The sequence below is a fragment of the Micrasema longulum genome, unplaced genomic scaffold, assembly GCF_059751315.1.
Source record: "Micrasema longulum isolate JH-2025_06_02 unplaced genomic scaffold, ASM5975131v1 h1tg002763l, whole genome shotgun sequence".
Classification (NCBI taxonomy): Eukaryota; Metazoa; Arthropoda; class Insecta; order Trichoptera; family Brachycentridae; genus Micrasema; species Micrasema longulum.
This window is the reverse complement of record NW_028279889.1, coordinates 52,862-73,154: the sequence shown is the minus strand read 5'-3', so window position 1 is coordinate 73,154 and position 20,293 is coordinate 52,862. Positions and strand designations below refer to the sequence as shown.

The 20,293-nt window shown below is 32.0% G+C and overlaps 1 protein-coding gene across 1 annotated transcript in view; it reads right to left on the bottom strand.

The window, feature by feature from the left end:
• Positions 1-10,905: 10,905 nt before the first annotated feature.
• LOC148271625 (retinal guanylyl cyclase 2) overlaps positions 10,906-20,293 on the bottom strand; it is a gene marked incomplete at its 3' end in the record, with an annotated part of 56,275 nt that continues 46,887 nt past the window's right edge. Inside the window, exons 9-11 of the mRNA XM_088241140.1 lie at positions 14,803-14,995; positions 12,804-12,975; positions 10,906-11,095 (exon numbers count right to left, since the gene is read on the bottom strand). Coding sequence (XP_088097266.1) covers positions 10,906-11,095; positions 12,804-12,975; positions 14,803-14,995 — 555 coding nt within the window. The remainder of the gene's footprint in view (positions 11,096-12,803; positions 12,976-14,802; positions 14,996-20,293) is intronic.

Here is a 20,293-nt window from a genome sequence, read left to right as displayed (position 1 = left end):
TAACACAGTATCTATCAATTGTCTATGCGGTTTGAGTGTTTAATCATCTCTTATCCACTATCTAACATGCCTAAATTTTCTCTGTTTTAATCATTATATTCTTTGAGATTAATCTCTCCTCTTTTCCTCTCTCATAATCAACAACATTTTGTTTCGATTTCATCCCATGTGGAATAAAGACAGTGACATATTACAACCAAGCTGGAGAACATTTTAGTCAAGGAAATATGAAAGTCTAGGTATTAACAGGGATTATTACCTGAGCTCACATACACACACTTATTTCATAGAAATCTGTCTGGGTAAATCAATGATATATTATCATATTAATTTCAACCAGTTAGTGGAGTACCTCAAAGCTCGCATCTTGGTCCGTTATTATTTTTGATATTTACAAATAAGGAAATTAAAATGTTTGATAATGTACATGTTTTCGTATTTGTAGATAATATAAAAATATTGAAAGAGATGAAAAATATTCACGATTTCAACATTTTGTCATATAATTCGTAAAAATTACACATCTTGGGCGAACAAACAAATAACATCACGTAAACTTAACAAAATAACATATCCATATAACAAAAAACTACAGGGATGGAGAATACCTTTAATAAGGGGATATGGAAGTCGAGGCATTTACAGGGCTTATGACCCGTCATTGGCTGGTTTAAGTGGCCACTTTACACACTGTGTAACATTCACCATTTTGCCTATGTTTGAACATCCATATCTCTTCAATTCTTCCATCTGTTGATTTTAGTGAAGTTAAAGAGCTGAAACCTTTATTGTTGCGAAGGGATTCTTCTGACTGAATCATGTCACATACTAGGCAATGCGCAACGCCTTAAAACAATTTTCCAATTTTTAAACTTCTCCTCGGACCAGTTAGTTTAATTACAATATTTGAGTTTGTCCAAATGTTTGTCCTTTTTCTAGATGCGAAATGTTAATCGAGGAAAACATGAACTTTATAATTAATGACTACTCGATTATCATCGATAAGTTTCGATTATAATTAACCATCCACCTGAAAGTTGGGGAGAGCTTTCACCTGAATTCATCTCACATATTCATGATACACGTTTCCCAACCACAAGCTTCCAACTCATTAAACTCGTGACGTCATCCCACTCGAGTTGGGGCGATACAGCTATCACACGAGCCCAAATTGAAGCCATACACCGTCAATAATACTGTGTTTTCTGATAGAGTTTGCTCAATTTCGCTACAGTATTAGTACAAGGAGGGTGGAAAAATAAGGTGTTTTATTATTAATATTGAAAGCATTAACATTTAAACTTTAAAAAAATTAAAAAAATGTCGCACCGTTTCCCCGCAAGGGTAGATAATAATAAAATTTATAAAAAAAACTCATATTAGATAGAAACAATATTTTCTAAAGGTATTTCTTTTAAAAAATGTACTTTAACGTTTTATATAACTTAAATGTAATTACTTTTCGACCGGCAGGTTACGACATTTCAAATTTAAACTAAACTTTGGCATCTGGATTCTTATATAAAGACTAAGTATTGAATACGAAATATTTAAGGAAGAAGTGAAAAGTTACATTTATAATACCTGTAGCAATTGCACAGAAATCTTTAATCAGAGTAATTAAAAAAAAACATTTCGTTATCCAAGTGACTTGCTCTTCAAAGAATTTAGAGTACTGAATATTATTCAACAGTATATATTGAGAACGGTAGTGGTTACACACATAAATAGAGACATTTACCCAAGCGTCAACCACAACCATAATACAAGATACTCTAATTGGGATCTGATACTAAGTGAAGGGGTCAACATTGTTCTGGCATCGAGACAACACTATTACGGAGGCAAAAAGGTCCATAATCTTTTGCCAGAATCGTGGAAAGACGCGAGTGTTGTCAAGTTGCAGAAGGTGTTGACCTCGTTCTTTCATGACATTGGTCGTAGGGAGTCAGAAAGGTAGATGCATGCCACGGATCGGAGATTCTTACTGGATGTCGAAAATAAAATATGAAAATAAAGAATAATTTTAAAAAATATATAAAGAGATGGTAACCATGAAGTTTCGCATTATAAATAAATTGTCTATGTTTATGAATGTATGTATGTGTATGCGCATGGGTGAATGTAAGTGTGTGTGTATCTACATGTGTATATGTGTAATGTGTATATATATGTGTACATATGTGTATGTGTGTATGTAAATGTATCAAAATATGTATACGAGTAAGTTTATATTTTATTAGTCTGTGTTCTCTATCAATTTGTTAACTATTATCATATATTATAATGTAATTGCCTTGCTTGGAACTGGGTATGTACCCTTGTTAGCTGGGCTAAGTGAACGTAAAATTGTATTTTTAATAAAAGGTGTAAATAAAAAAGTGAATAAATAAAAAACATTATTTTTATGTAGCACTGATTCAAAACACCATTTATAAGATTTTTTTGTAATTCAAATATGTTATTCTAAAAATATTAATATTTAAAAATAAAATAAACAAACTATTGTAAGCCGTCACTCCCCAATTGTGTACGCAAGAATTGTTTATTTCTTTTACGCATTGGGAAATGTTAATGCAAATATTATATGTATTTAATTAATGTAAAAAAAATATTTAGTTGTAATATTGTATATTTATTTGTTATCTGAATAAATAAAAAAATAGAAAAAAATATATTAAAAAAACAAAAAATTGTTTCTTGTGGCCTTTACCGGTACTGGTCATAAAACTTAAATAAGATATTGTTAGCAATTCAATATTAAAATCAGAATTATCTCCTTAAAAAAAGGCGAATATTTTAAAAGCTTAACTTTTTTAACAAATATAATCCAAGGCATAATTTTACGTAGAAATAAAGGAAAATTTTACAAAAATTAATGTGATTTAAAATGCTTGTATTTTTTTTCAAAAACAATAAAATAAAATTAAGCTTCCGGATTTTTTAATTTTGAATCTATTATCTTTAAATCATTTGATTTTTTTTAGTTTAATACTTGGCAAGCGCCGTGGCGCAGTTGGTTAGACGGCTAACTTTGAAACTGGCGTCGTGGGTTCGATTCCCGCCAGTTGCAAGGAAAAAAATAAAGAAATATTTTTTCTCTATTGGTCTAGGTGTTGTGATATATTTTTCATAATCTCCTTCCATATCCACATTTTACCACCTCCAGACAAGCCTCCAAATAGAAGTTTAGCGGGTAAATTCTTTTAAAAAAACTTAGTCTTTATATGAGAATCGAGATACCAAAGTTAAGTCTAAATTTGAAACGGCGTAATCTGCCGGTCAAAAAAAATTATATTTTAGTTACATAAATCTTTAAAGCTTATTTTTTTAATAGAAAATAGCTTTAAAAATTATTGTTTTTATCTAATTTATGTTTGTGCTTTTTTTGAAAAACATTCGTTTTCAAATGGCGAAATCGTATGATTTTCTCATTTTTTGTGCGTTTTTCCTGAGTACAGCATTAAAGAAGCGTTTCAAACATGTTTATTTTATAAGTAAAAATGTTTTTGAAAAACGCTCTAGAAAGACGTAAGTTTTTATCTGGTGATTGCAGTAACGCATTTCAGTGCTACGGGAAATTAGATATTAAAATGTTTTCTCACACTTAGTAAAAATTAGAGCATTTAATTGCACAGCGGAGTTTTTCTTTTAAAATATTTAGTCTTAAATATTTAAAATAAAGTACTTTGAAATGTCACAGGCTCATTTGAACAATAAACAATCAAGTATAGCGTTGATATATGTTGTGTTAGATTTCCAATATCCGGTATCCGGGTAACCATTTTTTACAAAGTTTAGTGTATTTCGCCAGCTACGTGGTTATTCTTCCAATAGCAGCATAACTCGCCGACGACGGCACGCGACTTCTCGATAGGAGTAATTTCTAAGTTACAAAACTTTAAAAAATCATAAACAAACATATTTTTATTTAATTTGTTTGATGACCTATTGACAAATATATATATTTTTTAAAACCGATGAAATTTACTTTGGAACTTATTGACCGTCTGAAACGTTGCATCCGCTTTATTTTTAATCTCAAAAAGTATAACCATGTATTACCTTTCGTTCCGAACTCAAGTGGCTTCATTTTTATCAGCGCATAAACTTGAAATATTTCTCACTTCTTTATAATATTCTTCACAACTTTTGCGCTCCACATATCTTGCTGAGAAATTCATTTAACTTTCTGATCATGGTCTTTTGCTTCATTTTTCTCAGGAAAAAAGTCTTTCCATTCCTCGACAGAGCACATCATTTTTTAGCTTTCCTTTTCCGTTCAAGCTGTTAGACTTTGGAATGAGCTACCTCTTCAAATAAAAAAATTCACCCTCTTTCTCTCTTCAATCCGTGCCTCATGTCTGAGGATGGTGATTACGCCTGACTCCAGGCATGGCTCGTCTGTGGACAGTCTCCCTCCATCTGGAACGGTCTTGTGCTCTTCTATAGGCATTCGTCAGTGATGATTCTGATAACTTAGTGACTGTGCCGCTCCATCTTGTCGGTTGACGTCCACGCGACCTTGTCCCTTTGAAACTTCCCAGGAGAATAGTTTTCTCCAAACTATAATAGTCTCCCCTGGAAATATGCCCAAAAAACTGCAGGATTTTTTTCTCGCACATGGATATCAGTCTTTCTTCTATGTCCAGTTCTTGGAGAATAGATGCATTGGTACGTCTGGCCGTCCGCGGAATCCGCAGCACTTGCCGCCAACACCACATCTCGAAAACTTCGATTTTTTTCATTTCAGATTCCCTCAGTGTCCATCACTCCACACCGTACATGAACACTGATAAAACCAAGCCTTCCACCAGTCTCTTTTTGGTGTTAATGGTTATACTGCGATTCTTCCAGATCTTCACCAGCCGACTCATAGCACCTTTGGCAATACCAACACGTCGCCGTATTTCACCTTCACACCCACCGCCATCGCTGATGCGAGAACCTAAATAAATGAAATTGTTGACTCTTTCTAAGTTGCGCAGTAAGGATAATGGTGCTACTTTATTAGCTCGATCAATAATCATAAGCTTAGTTTTGCTCATATTCATTGAGTCCCAGATCTGAACTAGCAGCATCTATTTGGTCAATTGTTTATGGCTCTCTAGCCACCTCCATAAAACGTTTGAAACATTATTATAATATCCTCAGAATCCCGAACTCCTAGAAACTTACTGTTTTTTTTTTAGAGTACATATTTGTATGCCTTTTTTTCCTGGGTTCTTCTTTCTCTCTCCTTCTAAAATTATTATCTGATCCCACATTCCTCATCATTTAATATGTTTAACATAATGTACTTTTAAAAAAAGTTTATATGTGCAAGTTTTATCTCCCCAATTCAAAACAGGTATTATTTTTTGTAAATCGTTTTTTTTATGTATATACGAGTTTGATGAAATCGGGCGAGAGTGTAAATCTGAGTCAAGTATAACTTATAAGATTAAGAATGGGTCTCTGAGATGGTTTGGTCATGTGGAACGAATGGACGACAAAAGAATGGTGGAACAAGTATATGTGGTGAAATTAAACGGCAACGTGAGACAAGGACAACCAAAGAAGACGTGGCATAATCAGATAAACCAAAATCTTAAGTCTGATCATGTCAAAAGAAGACAGAACCGAAAGGCATGTATGACAAGATTTATGAATGTGGAAGAAACTAGGAATGTATGCCAGGATAGACGTGTGTGGCGGTCTATTTTCTCTGCCTACCCTTACGGGGAAATGGCGTGATGGTAGTAGTAGTTATGTTTATTTCTTTTGATAAATATTTATGGTTTTTTGGTACAAATTTTTGACTATCTCTTCTTGGACCAGTCTGTTTTTTGGTTGGCTAAAAAATATTGTTTTTTAGCAATCAGTCCGCCAAAGTACTTATTAGTGCTTGTTGTTTTAAATAAATAATAAAATTATCACCCTATATTTCGAGTCGGGTTGTGGTCCCGTGGCTAGCGTTGCGGACTCACGGACCCTCGGAGGTCCAAGGTTCGAGCCCCACTCTACCCCAATTTGATTTCCATTTTCTAATAGTAAGTTATTTACAACTCGTTGAAAATGGCAACTTAAATTGAAATATCTGGGAAAATTATAAGGGCGCTAATATTTCTTTGAAAAAGAAAAAATGACTTCTGTCACATCCAGTTTTCAGTAGGTGCTCATTGGTGTGATAGTGACAGTAGACGGTTTTATCGTGCAAACTAGGTGGTTTAAGGCTTTGCAGATGTACATATTCATTCGGATGGTGAAAATTAATGTGCTGATAATATTCGGGTTGACGAGCGTCATCTATTGGGAATGCAAACCTTACTCGTCATTAATTAATTAATTTATTTTATTTCATTTGGGAAACCAACAGTACTACATACATGTTTATAGTAAACAAACGGATATAGTGTATAAACTCAGAACAAATAACAGATTTCCACAAAGTATACAAAGTTAGTAAAGAAAATATATTACATATTAAATAAATACATTAAGTTTATACATATAAAGATGTTACGTTCATGAATATAGTACACGGCTGCGATAAACAATTATGTAGTAACACCAAAAACTAGGACAGCATTCTTTCAGAGGTGTTATATATTCTTGGGCCCTAAACTGTATAACAGCATCAATCCGGAATGGAAAAGCTTACGTATAAAACAGCTTTAATTTTTTTTTTTAATGGTTACTGTATGTTGGTAGGCAGCATTGTCGTCGAACTTAATTTGCCATAAATGTGTACGGTAAAATATCAGGATGACATATTACAACAGAGATGAAGAACATTTAAGATAAGGTATCATTTAAGATAAGGCTTCACAAACTACAAAAATATGACTTCACAAACATCAACAGATGAAAGAATTGAAGGAATATAGATGTTCAAATTTAGGCAGAATGGTGAATGTTACACAGTGTGTAAAGCGGCCACTCAAACCAGCCATTGACAGTTCATAAGCCCTGTAGATGCCTAGACTTCTATATTTCCTTTTATTAAATGTTCTGCATCTCTGTTGTAATATGTTAATATAAACAAACTCAAAATATTTTGATATCAGGATGAATTTAAAAACAATATTTATGTCTAATTTTTAACTAATTTACTGGGTCTTAAACACATTCTGGCAAAACGGTTTGCGAAAATTAGCATTTGCATGTGTTTAACCAAATGTGTGGGTCTTAACCATTTGAGACCGTATTTTCAAACAAAGACTAACTTTTATCATAATAAATTAAATAAAAAAGTCATGTTTTTGTTTCCCAATGGCTGATAATCTTCTTTATGGCGTTTATTTTTGTCCGTTAGATTGCAATCCGCAATTTCGCCTAAATGGAATTCACATTTTGACAGTTTGACTCTCGTTAGAGTACCTGATTCCTTCCGTTGTTATTTGCATTATTTAAGGTCAAATTCCAACTAGTCTGTGACCTTATTTGATTTAATTGATGTATTTTTTATGAATATGTTCATCCGAATTGTTATTTTTTATTTAATAAAACGGATTTTAGTTAGTGTTTTCAACTGGTATTAATTTTCCATACCAATATAAAAACACCTTTTTTATTTATTCTCATTCAGTTCTTCTCATTGGTCTATCCATGACTAGCAAACCGGAAATCTTCCATAGCTCTCATATCATAGGTTGATTTATATGAACCTGTGACGTCATTCAAAGTAGTCCGTTTTAAAAAAATTAATTATTTTTTCGTTCATTTTTAGGAAGCTTTGCAGTACAATTTAATACTTAAATTTTTACCGCGCACAATAAAACATTTATTGTATCCAATTTTTCGTAGGGCTAAAGTTCCTTATTAACAGAATAATAACAAGGTTTATGCTATTACATATACGTTTATGTATATTTATTTTAGAGGTTGAATTGAATGTGAGGGTTGTTTTTTTTTTAAACCAATCAACAGGCTTAAGTTAGTCCTAACAGATTGGCATTAATGAGTAATACTTAATCTTAACAGTCTTAAAATTTATTTAAATTTACAAAAGGTATAATTAACCAAAGGTATAAATATGGCATAATCTAGGCGGACATGGCAAGTGTGTCATCGTCAGTCAGGAGTGACAACACCGCTTGCTTCTTGAATGCTTGCCCTTGCTGTAGGAACACATCGACATAACCTGTTAATGAAATTTTGTTCACTGTTCTGAGGATCTTTGGCAGAGGGGAAAAGAATCCGATGTTAGTTTTTTAATTTCACACAGCAAATATTGGATTGGTACGCAAAAGAGGATTGGTACGCAAGTTACGGCGAGGTAGATTAAAGTTTACCTGAGCAAGGATATCGTGGGCATCTACTTGTGCATTTTTATAAGCTGGCGCGTGCGCTATACTTACACATACGCATTGTGTAGTATCAGTGAATTAGCCCATGGTATGACATCTCACGGCATACGCATTATGAAAATAATATCTGTCTCTCTCGCGCTCAGACACGCTTATGAGCGTGACATAGACAACTATTGCTTCATTAGTTGCTAATGATATGGTAATACAATATACGCAGGGTGCTTCTGCGTTCGTCTGAATTTTGCTGCGATTCTTAATAGTAAAAATATAATAATATGTACGAGTATTAAGTTACGTAGTTATGTAGGTATTTTCATTTAATTAAATCATAAATAGATCGATTATGTAGTGATGGCGCTTTCGCAAAACTTACACAAAATATGTTTAATGTACAGAATACTTATTTTAAAAATCTTGTTGTCATATTAAATGTTTTTAAAAATCTTTTTTGGATTAGAGCGAAAAAAGGCAATTACTTAAGAAAATGTCATATATTTACGAGTATTTATTTTAAACAAGCATGATTTTAATTTAATATTTTGTGTTCATCATAATAATAATTAATAAAATGTAATTAAAATGCACAGTAAAAATTATATCGGAGAAAATATGTATACACGCTTAAAAATAGACAATAAATCTTGTTATTTATATACTTAAAACAATCTACACAATTTCGCATTCTAGTTCTAGAGTAATTTAATATAAAAAATATATTTTTTCAAATTTAAATTGCCCCTTGTTCTTGGAAGGACTTTAATTAGTAAATCACAAAATTAAAAAAAAATATTTTAAAAATATTAAATTATGAAACAAAGTATTATAGTAAACTAATGTTACATTTTCTTTACCAATTTTTTTTTTCATATAGGTACACAACTCTCTGATGCAACACCGAATTTAAAAAAAAGATAGCACATTTTGTTAAAATTTAATACAACTTTTTTTTCAATTAACATCCTGTAGATTTTAAATGCGTTAGTGTGAGTTTTCTAAACGCGCCAGCTTAAGTTAAACTACCAGTATACAGTTAGATATATATTTGTGCAAGAATATCAAACCAGCTAAAATCCTTCTGTTGTTGTTGTTCATTGGCACAAAGTTTATCAAATCTTGGGAGCAATGTGAAGAGTGCCACTCGTATCTCCTTTTTGACTACTAACCTGGCTCCATATTTGGTTTTCATTGCAGCCAATGCCGGATAGCCCGTTTTACATAAATAAGACGTTACAAACGGTAGAAGTACCCGCATTTATTTGCAATACCTACAAAGATCCATACTCTCGGCCAAGATTTATTCAAAATTATATAATTAAACAATTTTCTTTTTTTTAATGGCGCCTCCCCTGGCATAGTCCCCGCCTCTCCTTGGAGGCGCGCCTCCTAGGAGTGATACTCTAAACACAAAGGCGTGCGAAAAAAACGCATTTTCAACGCGTATTTATGTACTAAATACACGCTAACAATGCGATCTCTTTGCGCGCAATTCCATTCAGAATACCACTCAGCAGCTTAATCACAAATAACTATCAACGTTCTTTAAAAATATGCTAAACATTTTTTAAAAATATTTTTTTTAACAAATAAAATAACATACATAATTTTATTTTTGTTACCGCAAAGCTGAGGCTTGTTTGCGGGTTACGTTACATATTTTTTTTATTTATAAATGGAAAGTACCTACATAGTTTATTAAAAGATAAAGAGTATAATATATTTATGTGCACACTTAAGTTTCACTTGCTGTTTTTAATATATTTTTGACTATTTTTTTTTTTGTAATTAGGTTTTTTCCTTAAAATTTTTAACAGGTATTAAATAAAACAGTTTTGGTACTACACTCCCCATTGTTTAATCTTCATAGTAGTTCTTCCGTCGTGGAACCGTCAGTTGCTGTTCCGATACTGGCCAATATTTGAGTTATTTGTGATTTAGCTACAGATTGGAAACCGTTGCATATCAACCACACAAGGTATTGCATGGTTCGAACCAATTACATGGGTATTAAGCACAAACACGTTATGGCAAATTTATTTAATCCAATGAGCACTTGCATGTTTATTACCAATCTCTTCAGCGAATTTTGGAAAATGATCTGAGCCAATAAGCGTTTGCATATTTTCAACCGATTACGTAGACTTTGTGTACCTCGGTTCGCTTATCTCCAATAACGGCAGTTGTAGACCTGAGATTAGTCGCAGGATTCAAATGGCTAAAGAAGCAATGAACCGTTTGGAGAAGATTTGGCGAGATCGAGGTATATCAATAAGCACAAAAAAGCAGTTGATAGAAGCCCAGGTATTCTCCGTTTTTCTATATGGGGCGGAAACGTGGACAACGCGTGCATACGAGAGGAAGAAGATCGATGCATTTGAGATGTGGTGTTGGAGAAGGCTGCTGCGTGTGCCAAGGCACAGTCAGAAGGACGAATGCATCGATACTGGAAGAGCTCCATATTACAACTCGTCTATCAGTGGTGTGTTTGAGAAGGATATTGTCTTTCTTTGGACATATTGCTAGATATGAGCCAGACAATCTAGAAAAGGCAATAATGTCTGGCCGAGTTGAAGGTAGGAAAAGCCGGGGTAGAATCCCATATAGATGAACTGACCAAATAAAGGTGGCTTCGGGCCAAAGTTTGATGAGTCGGTTCGTCGGGCTGAGGACAGATAGAGGTAGAACAGACAAATCAGAAGTGTTTATGGTGATCACGATCCTCAGCATTGAGAGACCGACTTGGAAGAAGGCACAAGTATTTGAGTCAATAAGCGTTTGAAACTCAAATTCTTTGGTGTATGATACTAAAACATGTAATAAAACAATAAATTGTTTTAATATTTTGAGTTTATCCAAATGTTTGTTGACAAAATACTGGATTTCTCCCCCTAGGGAATTATTAAGATTAACAAATTATAACAGGGATGGAGAACATTTTTTGTAGAAGGGAATATGGAAGTCAAGGCAAATTTTCGTAGACAAGAACTGAATTCAATTCCCTTGGGAGTTAATTTTAATCAAAGATAAAAACAACAGAATAAATAATTGAAGAAATATTGATAAGTAGAATGATGAATGCTACATAGTGTGTAAAATGGCCACTTAAACCAGACAATGACAAGTCATAAGCCCTGTAAATGCCCAGACTTCTATATTTAATTCTTTAAAATGTTCTGCATTCTGTTGTTATTTGTTAATGACAATTTATTTAATGAAATTGTCGTTTATATCCTCCGTCCTAATGTTTGGCTTGTAATATTTTTAAACGAATTTCGTTTTTATTCACAATAATTTACACCAAAATATTTTAAGTATTTGAATTACCCATTAATTAATTTAAATAGCCACTGCACGCGCAGTAATTAATGATAACAAAGCTGTTAATGAATTTCGTAATCAATCATTTCAATGTTTCACCTCAGATAATCAACATTAAATAAATACAAGAGTTTCTTAATACATTTTCAAGTAACTTATTTGTTTTCAAGTTGTATCTAAGTATTTATAATATAAATTTAAGATTTTGCTTGAAATCAAATAACTATCTCATAAGCTATATATTTTTCATTGCGAAACAACTTTTGAATATATTCAGAATTCAGTTTTCATTTTTAAATTTAATGGTGTAACTCAAAAAAGCAAAATACAGTTAAAAATAATTAACATTTTAGTTTAAAATATTTAGATACCGACTCCTTAGAAATAAATAGATGTTTTTGCCGACCATATCCAAATATCAGACGTACTCTCCGAAAACAATCAAATGAATACGTCCGTATTATTATGTATACGTGTTCCTTCATTGACTTCGAGAAAGCATTTGACAGTCCGCATCATCGTCACTCTGGATAATTCTTGGTGCGTACGTAATTCCTTTCAAGATCATTGGTGTTACAAGGATGTTCTACGTACATAGCAATTGGCGTGTGAGAATCAGTAGCTCTTCGACTGATTGGTTCTGGGTATTCATTGAAGTGAGGCAAGGCTGCTTCTTCGTACCGTTATTATTCATTACATTGTTTTATTTTATATAAATCGATACCACTTGACCGAGGAACAAAAGTAAACTTTGCCTAAAGTTGTACAACTTGGATTACGCTGACTATGCGGTTATTTCTTAAAAATCAATTAGTGATCTTTACTAAATTTTCGGCTGACTGCAGAAATATTCCGTTCATCTGGGTCTTAATATTAATACAAAAAAGACACAGATCATTTGGAACAAATCCTTTCCAGACCATCATCATCCTCAAATTCAGAGACTTTCGTGCCTAAATCAAATGTCATTACACCATGAAGGCCACTGAAATGTCCAAGATGACCTTTTACAGTTTGAATGTTTTTTTGTTTTCTAAGCAATTTCCACACATGACCTAACATAAAAAACATTCTAATAGGTCTAAATATCTTACCTGGAGTAAAAGCAGTCCTTCCACATACCGGAAACCCGAAATACTGAGGGTTTTCCTGTCGGTTTCACTTACACTTTAAATTGAACTCTTAATTGCTTACCTGTGTGCAGTCCTATCCTCAGATGTAGAGGAGTCCTCGGCAAGTGTCTGATCTTGAACCTTCCACTCTGATGGAGAAGATCCAAGGCCATTGTGGCAATCTGCTCCGCGTGGTCAGCCACCCTCACTGGAAGACCACCAACCACCATATAGGCATCGCCAATGGTTTCCACCTGGAAAAAAAGCTTGGATAAATGGCGATACATAAACGTATTTCACTGACTGGATTGTGCTAACAGTTTACAGTGATAGGAGTATTGAAAGCATGAATTAATTTCTTCTTCTACTACTACTACTACTACCATCACGCTGTTTCTCCTTAGGGGTAGGCATAAGAGAATGGACTGACATACACGTCTATCCTGACATACATCCCTACCTTCTTCCACATTCACACATCTTGTCATACATGCCCTTCAGTCGTGTCCACTTTTGAAATGACCAGGCCTGGGACTTTGGTTTATCTGATTATACCACGTCGTTCTTGGTTGTCCTTGTCTTACGTTACCATTCACTTTCGCCATATATATTAATTCGTTTTACATGAATAAACCATCCAATGATGAATAATTAAATGTGACATAAACGAGATCGTAAAATGATATTTATATTTTTAAAATTAATTTTGAATTAACTTTACTTAAGTGCAGATCTGAAAACAGCTACAAAGCGCCTTAAATGAATCCAGATAAGTGGTGAGGATTTTCAAAGTACAAAGAAAATGATCAAATACAAATGTCTCAAAAACTTATTTGACAAAATGAAATGTAATAACAAGTTTCTGCCCGTCGGACTGGTTAGATTCTTCAACATTATCATCAAGTTCAAATTGTTTAAACACCAAATATATTATCTTTAAATATATAATTACTCTGTACGTGTGATGTCACCGTACTCCTTCTAAACGGCTTAGCCGATTTACGTGCGGTTTTCAGAGAAATATAGATCTTTGCACTGTGCGTGTTCGCAGATATTAAAATCTTTGATCGAATATGTAAAAAAAGAAGTTAGTAGCATAAAGGTTTTATTCATCGATTTACCAGGGCTGCATTCGAGGAGAATGGATTTGCAAAAAAATGGAAAGATGTTGTTTTTTTGCTTATAAAAAAAGTTTGTTTTTGAATGTTTACAAACAGCATTTGGTTTTTGTGGATCTCAATCAGATTCTTTCCTTAAATTCCTTGTAATTTCTATCCATTTGTTTCTTTTTATTGGATTTTTGGTAACACTAAAATAAAATTAAATTCAATACATTAAAAAAAAATCGTATTTCTTCATAAGTACACCCCTTTGTTGGTGAGACGACCAGAGTTTGACGTTTGCAAAAAGAAAGCTATATTTGAAAAAACATTTATTTTTTGTTTTGGAATTCAACCATAAACAAGTACCTAGGTACCTACTTAAATTAAATATTTTAATATTATTATAATATTATCAATCAAAGTTTTGGAATTTAGTCACAAAAAAGTAGTTAGGTACCTACTTATCAATGAAAAGTATTTTTCCAAGCTAATAGCAGGAAAGCCAACGTTCGGGCAAGACAACGTCTGACGGGTCCGCTAGTTATATGTAAAAATGTTAGAGTTTTGGAATTTGATCTCTATTATTCCCCTTTACGCACCTAATGGCATAAGGCACTGCTTTGGTACACCAATCGCAGCTGATCTTGAAAGTTTTTTGTTACATGAAGGTAAGATGATCAGTTTTACGCTTTCGGTGCAAGTCCAGCGACTATGAAATATTATGGCTAAAAACACTTTTTTAAATCATTATTTCACTGCAATTATTTCAGGATTCAAACCCACGACCTCGTGTATGGTAAATGCGATGATTACTACACCACGAGGCCGACTGTTCTGTTTATTAGACAGTTTATTGTTTCCTTGCAGTGCTAGACAATGAATGTATAGTGACAATGTTCCAGTAACTGTTAATTAAACTTTGTTAATATGGATTTAGATTTAAGGATTCGGATTTAGATTGAAAAACGGCTAACTCACCTTATATACATTATACGCGTTGATAGTGGCGTCGAAGCACGTATACAGATCGTTGAGCAGATCAACAACTTGGAACGGAGTGGAGTTGGCGGAGATTGCCGTGAAGCCGACTATGTCGGAGAAGTAGATGCTGACTTCGGAGAACTCCTCGGGGTCCACGGGCATTCCGAGCTTCAACTTGTCCGCCACATAGCTGGGAAAAAAGAAACGCGATGGTTACGCAAATTTACATTTATTTATATGCGGTTCCACGAACCTTTTACAAAATTATAACAATAACCATCGTAAAACATTGCTCGGGGACTAAATTTAGAGCATCGATTTTGTCATCGTACATATATTATCTTTTAATAAACTTAATAGTGATGATTATAATAATACAAATATGTATATAGTTTTATTCCACTTTTATTTTTTTTAATTTTTTTTTTATAATTTTTACCAGTGCCCGGGTTTCGTCGTGACCGACATCGTCTGACCATCACCAGTCTGACGATGTCGGTCACGACGAAACCCGGTCACTGGTAAAAAAAAATATTAAAAAAAATAAATATATAAATAAAAGTGGAATAAAACTATAAAGTATTTTTATTATTATACTTAAAATGCAGTTCCACCAAGAAATGTCAGTAGAAAAACTCAATATATTAATAGTGACGCCTAATAATATGCAAACACGCATTTTAACTATTGCCAATTCAAACATAAAATTATTTATTAATCTCTTCACTTAATATCGTATTGTACAATATAAATACATTACTAATATTGTTTTATTGAACTATTTTATTTTTATTTCTACTATAAAAGGTCATTACTAAAGTGAATTATTTAACTATTAAAGAATTAAATTAAAATTTAATATTCATTAACTTTTAAATAACTTATCTGTATTTTGTTTTTATATGTATAGTTTTTTATTATGTATTTTGTATAAAGACTTGTTTTTACAAAGATCTTGTTCAACTTTTAACAGCTCTTTGAATCATATTGATATCTATCATACAGTATTACAATTATTTAAAAAGAGGGTTTTGAAAACCTTTAAATAAAACCCGTGTTGATTTTATTATAATAAGTCCTTTTTTTCTTACATAACATGACATTCTTTGATATTGTTATTTTTCTTATTTCTTCATTAAAATTTTTGATGATGTTAGATATTACTTTTGTTTAAAAATTTATCTCAATATTGCTTTTTTAAATTTTAAAGATGACTTGAAATACTGCTATTTTTTTTTTTCTACTGCACTCGGCATGTTTTAATATTTTTGAACTACTTTTAATTACTTTTAGAACGGCTTCTAAACTATTTTTTTTTGTTATTTTGTACACCATTTTGTGAAAAGGACCTAGATTATATTGTTATGGTATTTGTTACAATCAATACAGTGTAAAAGTTCCGCATACTAAGTTTTGTAAAATTTTCATTGAAAGCAAACGTAAAAATGACAATTATTTTAAGAAACAAATTATGTTTTAATACAAAACGAAAAAAATCTTGTGTTTGGAAGATTGGGCTCTTGGCTTCATAGAATTGGGGATACATTTAAAATTAAAATATTACAACAGAGATGAAGAACATTTAAGAGAAGGTAATATGGAAGTCTAGGCATCTACAGGGCTTATGACCTGTCAATGGCTGGTTTAAGTGGCCACTTTACACACTGTGTAACATTCACTATTCTGCCTATATTTGAACATCCATATTCCTTAAATTCTTTCATCTGTTGATGTTTGTGAAGTTAAAGAGCTGAAACCTTTATTTAACTTCACAAACATCAACAGATGAAAGAATTGAAGGAATATGGATGTTCAAATATAGGCAGAATGGTGAATGTTACACAGTGTGTAAAGTGGCCACTTAAACCAGCCATTGACAGGTCATAAGCCCTGTAGATGCCTAGACTTCCATATTACCTTCTCTTAAATGTTCTTCATCTCTGTTGTAATATTTTAATGTAAACAGCTCCCCAGGGAGTTGAATCCAGTCCTTGTCTACAAAAATTTGGACAAACTCAAAATATTGTTGATACATTTAAAAAAATAAATTATTTATCCCTAAGTAAATAATATTTTTTTTAAGGAATTAAAAATAACAATGCAACTGAGAAGGTAAAAAAGTAAAACATTCTTATATATAAATCTACTTTTCATCGTCATTATTTTAAGTTTGAATTTCCATTATACTCTAATAACTTATTTACTTTTATAACTTATTTACTCTTATAACTCATCTCATTCCATTTGATTATTAACGTGATTTAAAAAAAACGGTTTTATTTGAATGAGTCTATCAATCTTTGTTTTCATTAGATAAGACTAAAAAGACAAAAATGATACAGTGCTTACGTATACCAGAGATTTAAAAAAAATATATACGTGTTCAACTTATATTAGTTTGAATCTTTAAACGCGTAAAGAAAAACATATTTACCTCAAAATTTTCAGTCCAGCCAGGAATCGAACCCAGGACCTCAAGAATGGTAGACAAACGCGTCAACACCTACCAAACGAGGCGGACTTATCTCTACTCGATTTTGTTACTCGGGATTTCTTACCCGAGGGCAGCCATCAACTCAAAAACACTCGTCCGGGGTTCTGGTACTATTTCACATACATTACTAAATTCTTCAGCCACCTGGACATTAATTTTGGATATTAATTTGAATTCAATCATTGTTCATCCATTTTGTTTTCCTTTGACTAACATATTAATAATGTTTTGGACAACAGAAATATTTATGATGTAATAACTTATATTTACACATAAGTTACTGATTAAAAATATTTAGTACACTTCTACTTATTTTTTTGACCAATAAGCGTTTTCACCCTCTAATGGGCATCTTTAGACCGGTAAACATTATACAGTGTAAGGATATATGATATTAAATATTATATATATTAAACATCATTATTCAATACGGAAATTCAATATAAATTATTTAAAGTTCATACAGTAGACACTATTTTAAAATTAAATTCCATTATACAAATTTATGAAGAAGAAAAAATAAAAGTATTTGAGATGAATAAGTCACTCAGATACCAAAATAATATGAAAATACCTAAATTCCACACAAATCATGGTCAAAATTGGTTTGTCTTCAAAGGTGTCAAATATTACAATAATCTCCCTAATGAAGTAAAATCTATTAAAACTGATATATCAATAAATAAATTTAAAGTAATTTTAAATAATTTTTTCGAACAAGTGTAAAAACTGCATTCAATTTTAATTAGTATGTATGTTTTATAATTTTCTGTTTTTTTTTAATATCCAATAGGTTTTTTTTGTCATGTACTCGTATATTCAAAATTATATAAATTCTAATAAATAAATAACTATAACAGTGTAAGTCACTCTCCAAGCACAAGAGCAGGTCACTTTTTTGGAGAGTTACAGTTATAACATTCACTAGATGAATAAAAGTAGATTTGGATAGAATAAAAAAAACATGTAACCTTTATAAAATTAATTGATATTGATTAATGATTGATTAATTACAATGGAATCCCATCAACGATTGTCAATAAATAATGTAAATCAAATAAGACAAATTTATTAGGCAGGTACTGAATTTAACCATAAAAATTTAAACTCGGAAACAGCAATATCTGAATTGCATCCATCAAAATAGAAACAGACTGCAAGCTGCATCTCTCAACAAGATGCATTAAGCTGTCAATCACAGCAATATCCGCATACTGATTTTGAATCGTTCGATCAAAATAATTCATTGCACATGCACAGCTAACACGTTTCAATTTTTGACCTGAAAATAAATTTTATAAATCAATCTATAACTATAGATACATAAACTGAAGAAAAAGGCCACTGTTTATAATAAGGAAGTTTAGTGCTACAGGAAATTGGATATCAAAATGTTTTTTTACACGCAGTAAAAAATAAAAGCATTCAATTTTACGGCAAAATTTCTCGATAATTTTTTTAAAAATAAAAATGGTTTTAAAAAAAATTAACTGCTTCAAAACGTCACAAGTTCATGTGAACATGTTCTTACAATGACTTAAATTGGCGTTTATTCAGTAAATCTCCAAACGTAGTGAAAACATTCCCTCCACATACCCAAAAGCCGTTTTAAAGACCATAGATTGTTCTAACGGTTTCGCTCACACAAAAAAAAAAATTGACAAAAATCGAGTAAAAAAAATGTTCATTTAATTTTCCGTTCTACAAGTGACGATTTCTTTTTATAAGGGTACCTCTGAGAGTTTACCATTTTTAACCCAAGAACTAACAATCTGAGTTGATAATCTGTAGATCGTACCATTCTAAAGCAAGTCTCGATTCTAGACTGCTCTTCATTTAAGTAAGGATCTTAGTAAAAAAAAAATAGTGTACGTATATTTTCAAAATACATAAAACAAAAGTTTTTCTCAGTAACGTTTGTTTTAAATGCCCTAATAAGGCGAAACTATTGTAGAATTTTTTCAAAAAACAAATTAAAATTAGTGATAACATTGGGAAGGCTTTGAAAAATAATATCCATTTAATCAATAATTAAATAACCTTGTAATAAAACCCATTATACAATATTTCATTATAATGGTCACTCTTCTGGAACACCTATTCGAGCTTAAAATTCTGATTCAAATCTCAGTGTTATTCTTGAACGAATTCCTAGTGTTATAGCTTTCCATTAAATAACACCCTTGGCCAAAGCCAGTTAAGGGATTTCTTCTGAACCTTCACCGGTCTATTATAAAACATAAGTATATGTCCATTTACCGATTTTTCAATGTCTACCGGTTTCGAGACATACCCGTCTCTTCGTTGGGACACCAATTAAACTCAAATGCAAAACCCAATATGCACCTTTACTCTTCTTGAACAAAAATATAAAACCATAACCACGTGCATTTTAATAAGAAACCCTTGCATACACTGATTAGGTTATGAAAATGTTTTACCTTGTGGGAGAAATAGTTTAAAAAAGAGGGAGAAAATGAAAGGAGGGGCGTGAGTTTAATAGGTATACGGTGACCATTACATAACAGGCGAAATGTGTTCTAAAAGTAGCACGGTTGTTTTATATTTTTGTGCAACTCATATGGTAAAGGTGGTATTCGCATGTTAGTTTCCTGATGAAATTGTTATTTTTTCAATTTTATTTTTAAAAATGAATAACTCGCTAACTTTTTATTTAAGAAGCTTGTCAGAGGTGGGAAAGAGAGGATATGGAAGGAATATATTAAAAATACACCACAACACCAAGACCAATTTTAAAAATCTTGGATTTCTTTCTTGCCACGGAATCGAACCCGCGACGCCAATTTTACAGTTAACTGGTGCAGAAATAGACGCGTATTTTTATACAACTAGTAAAACATCGACGCCGACGGTGGAAATGTAAAAGTTCCTAAACGACATGTAGCAGTTTTACAGAAGAGACATTTAAAAAATATATTTTTATTTTTATTTTTATTGAAGGTAAACACTAACAGAAAAATATAAAAGGAAAAA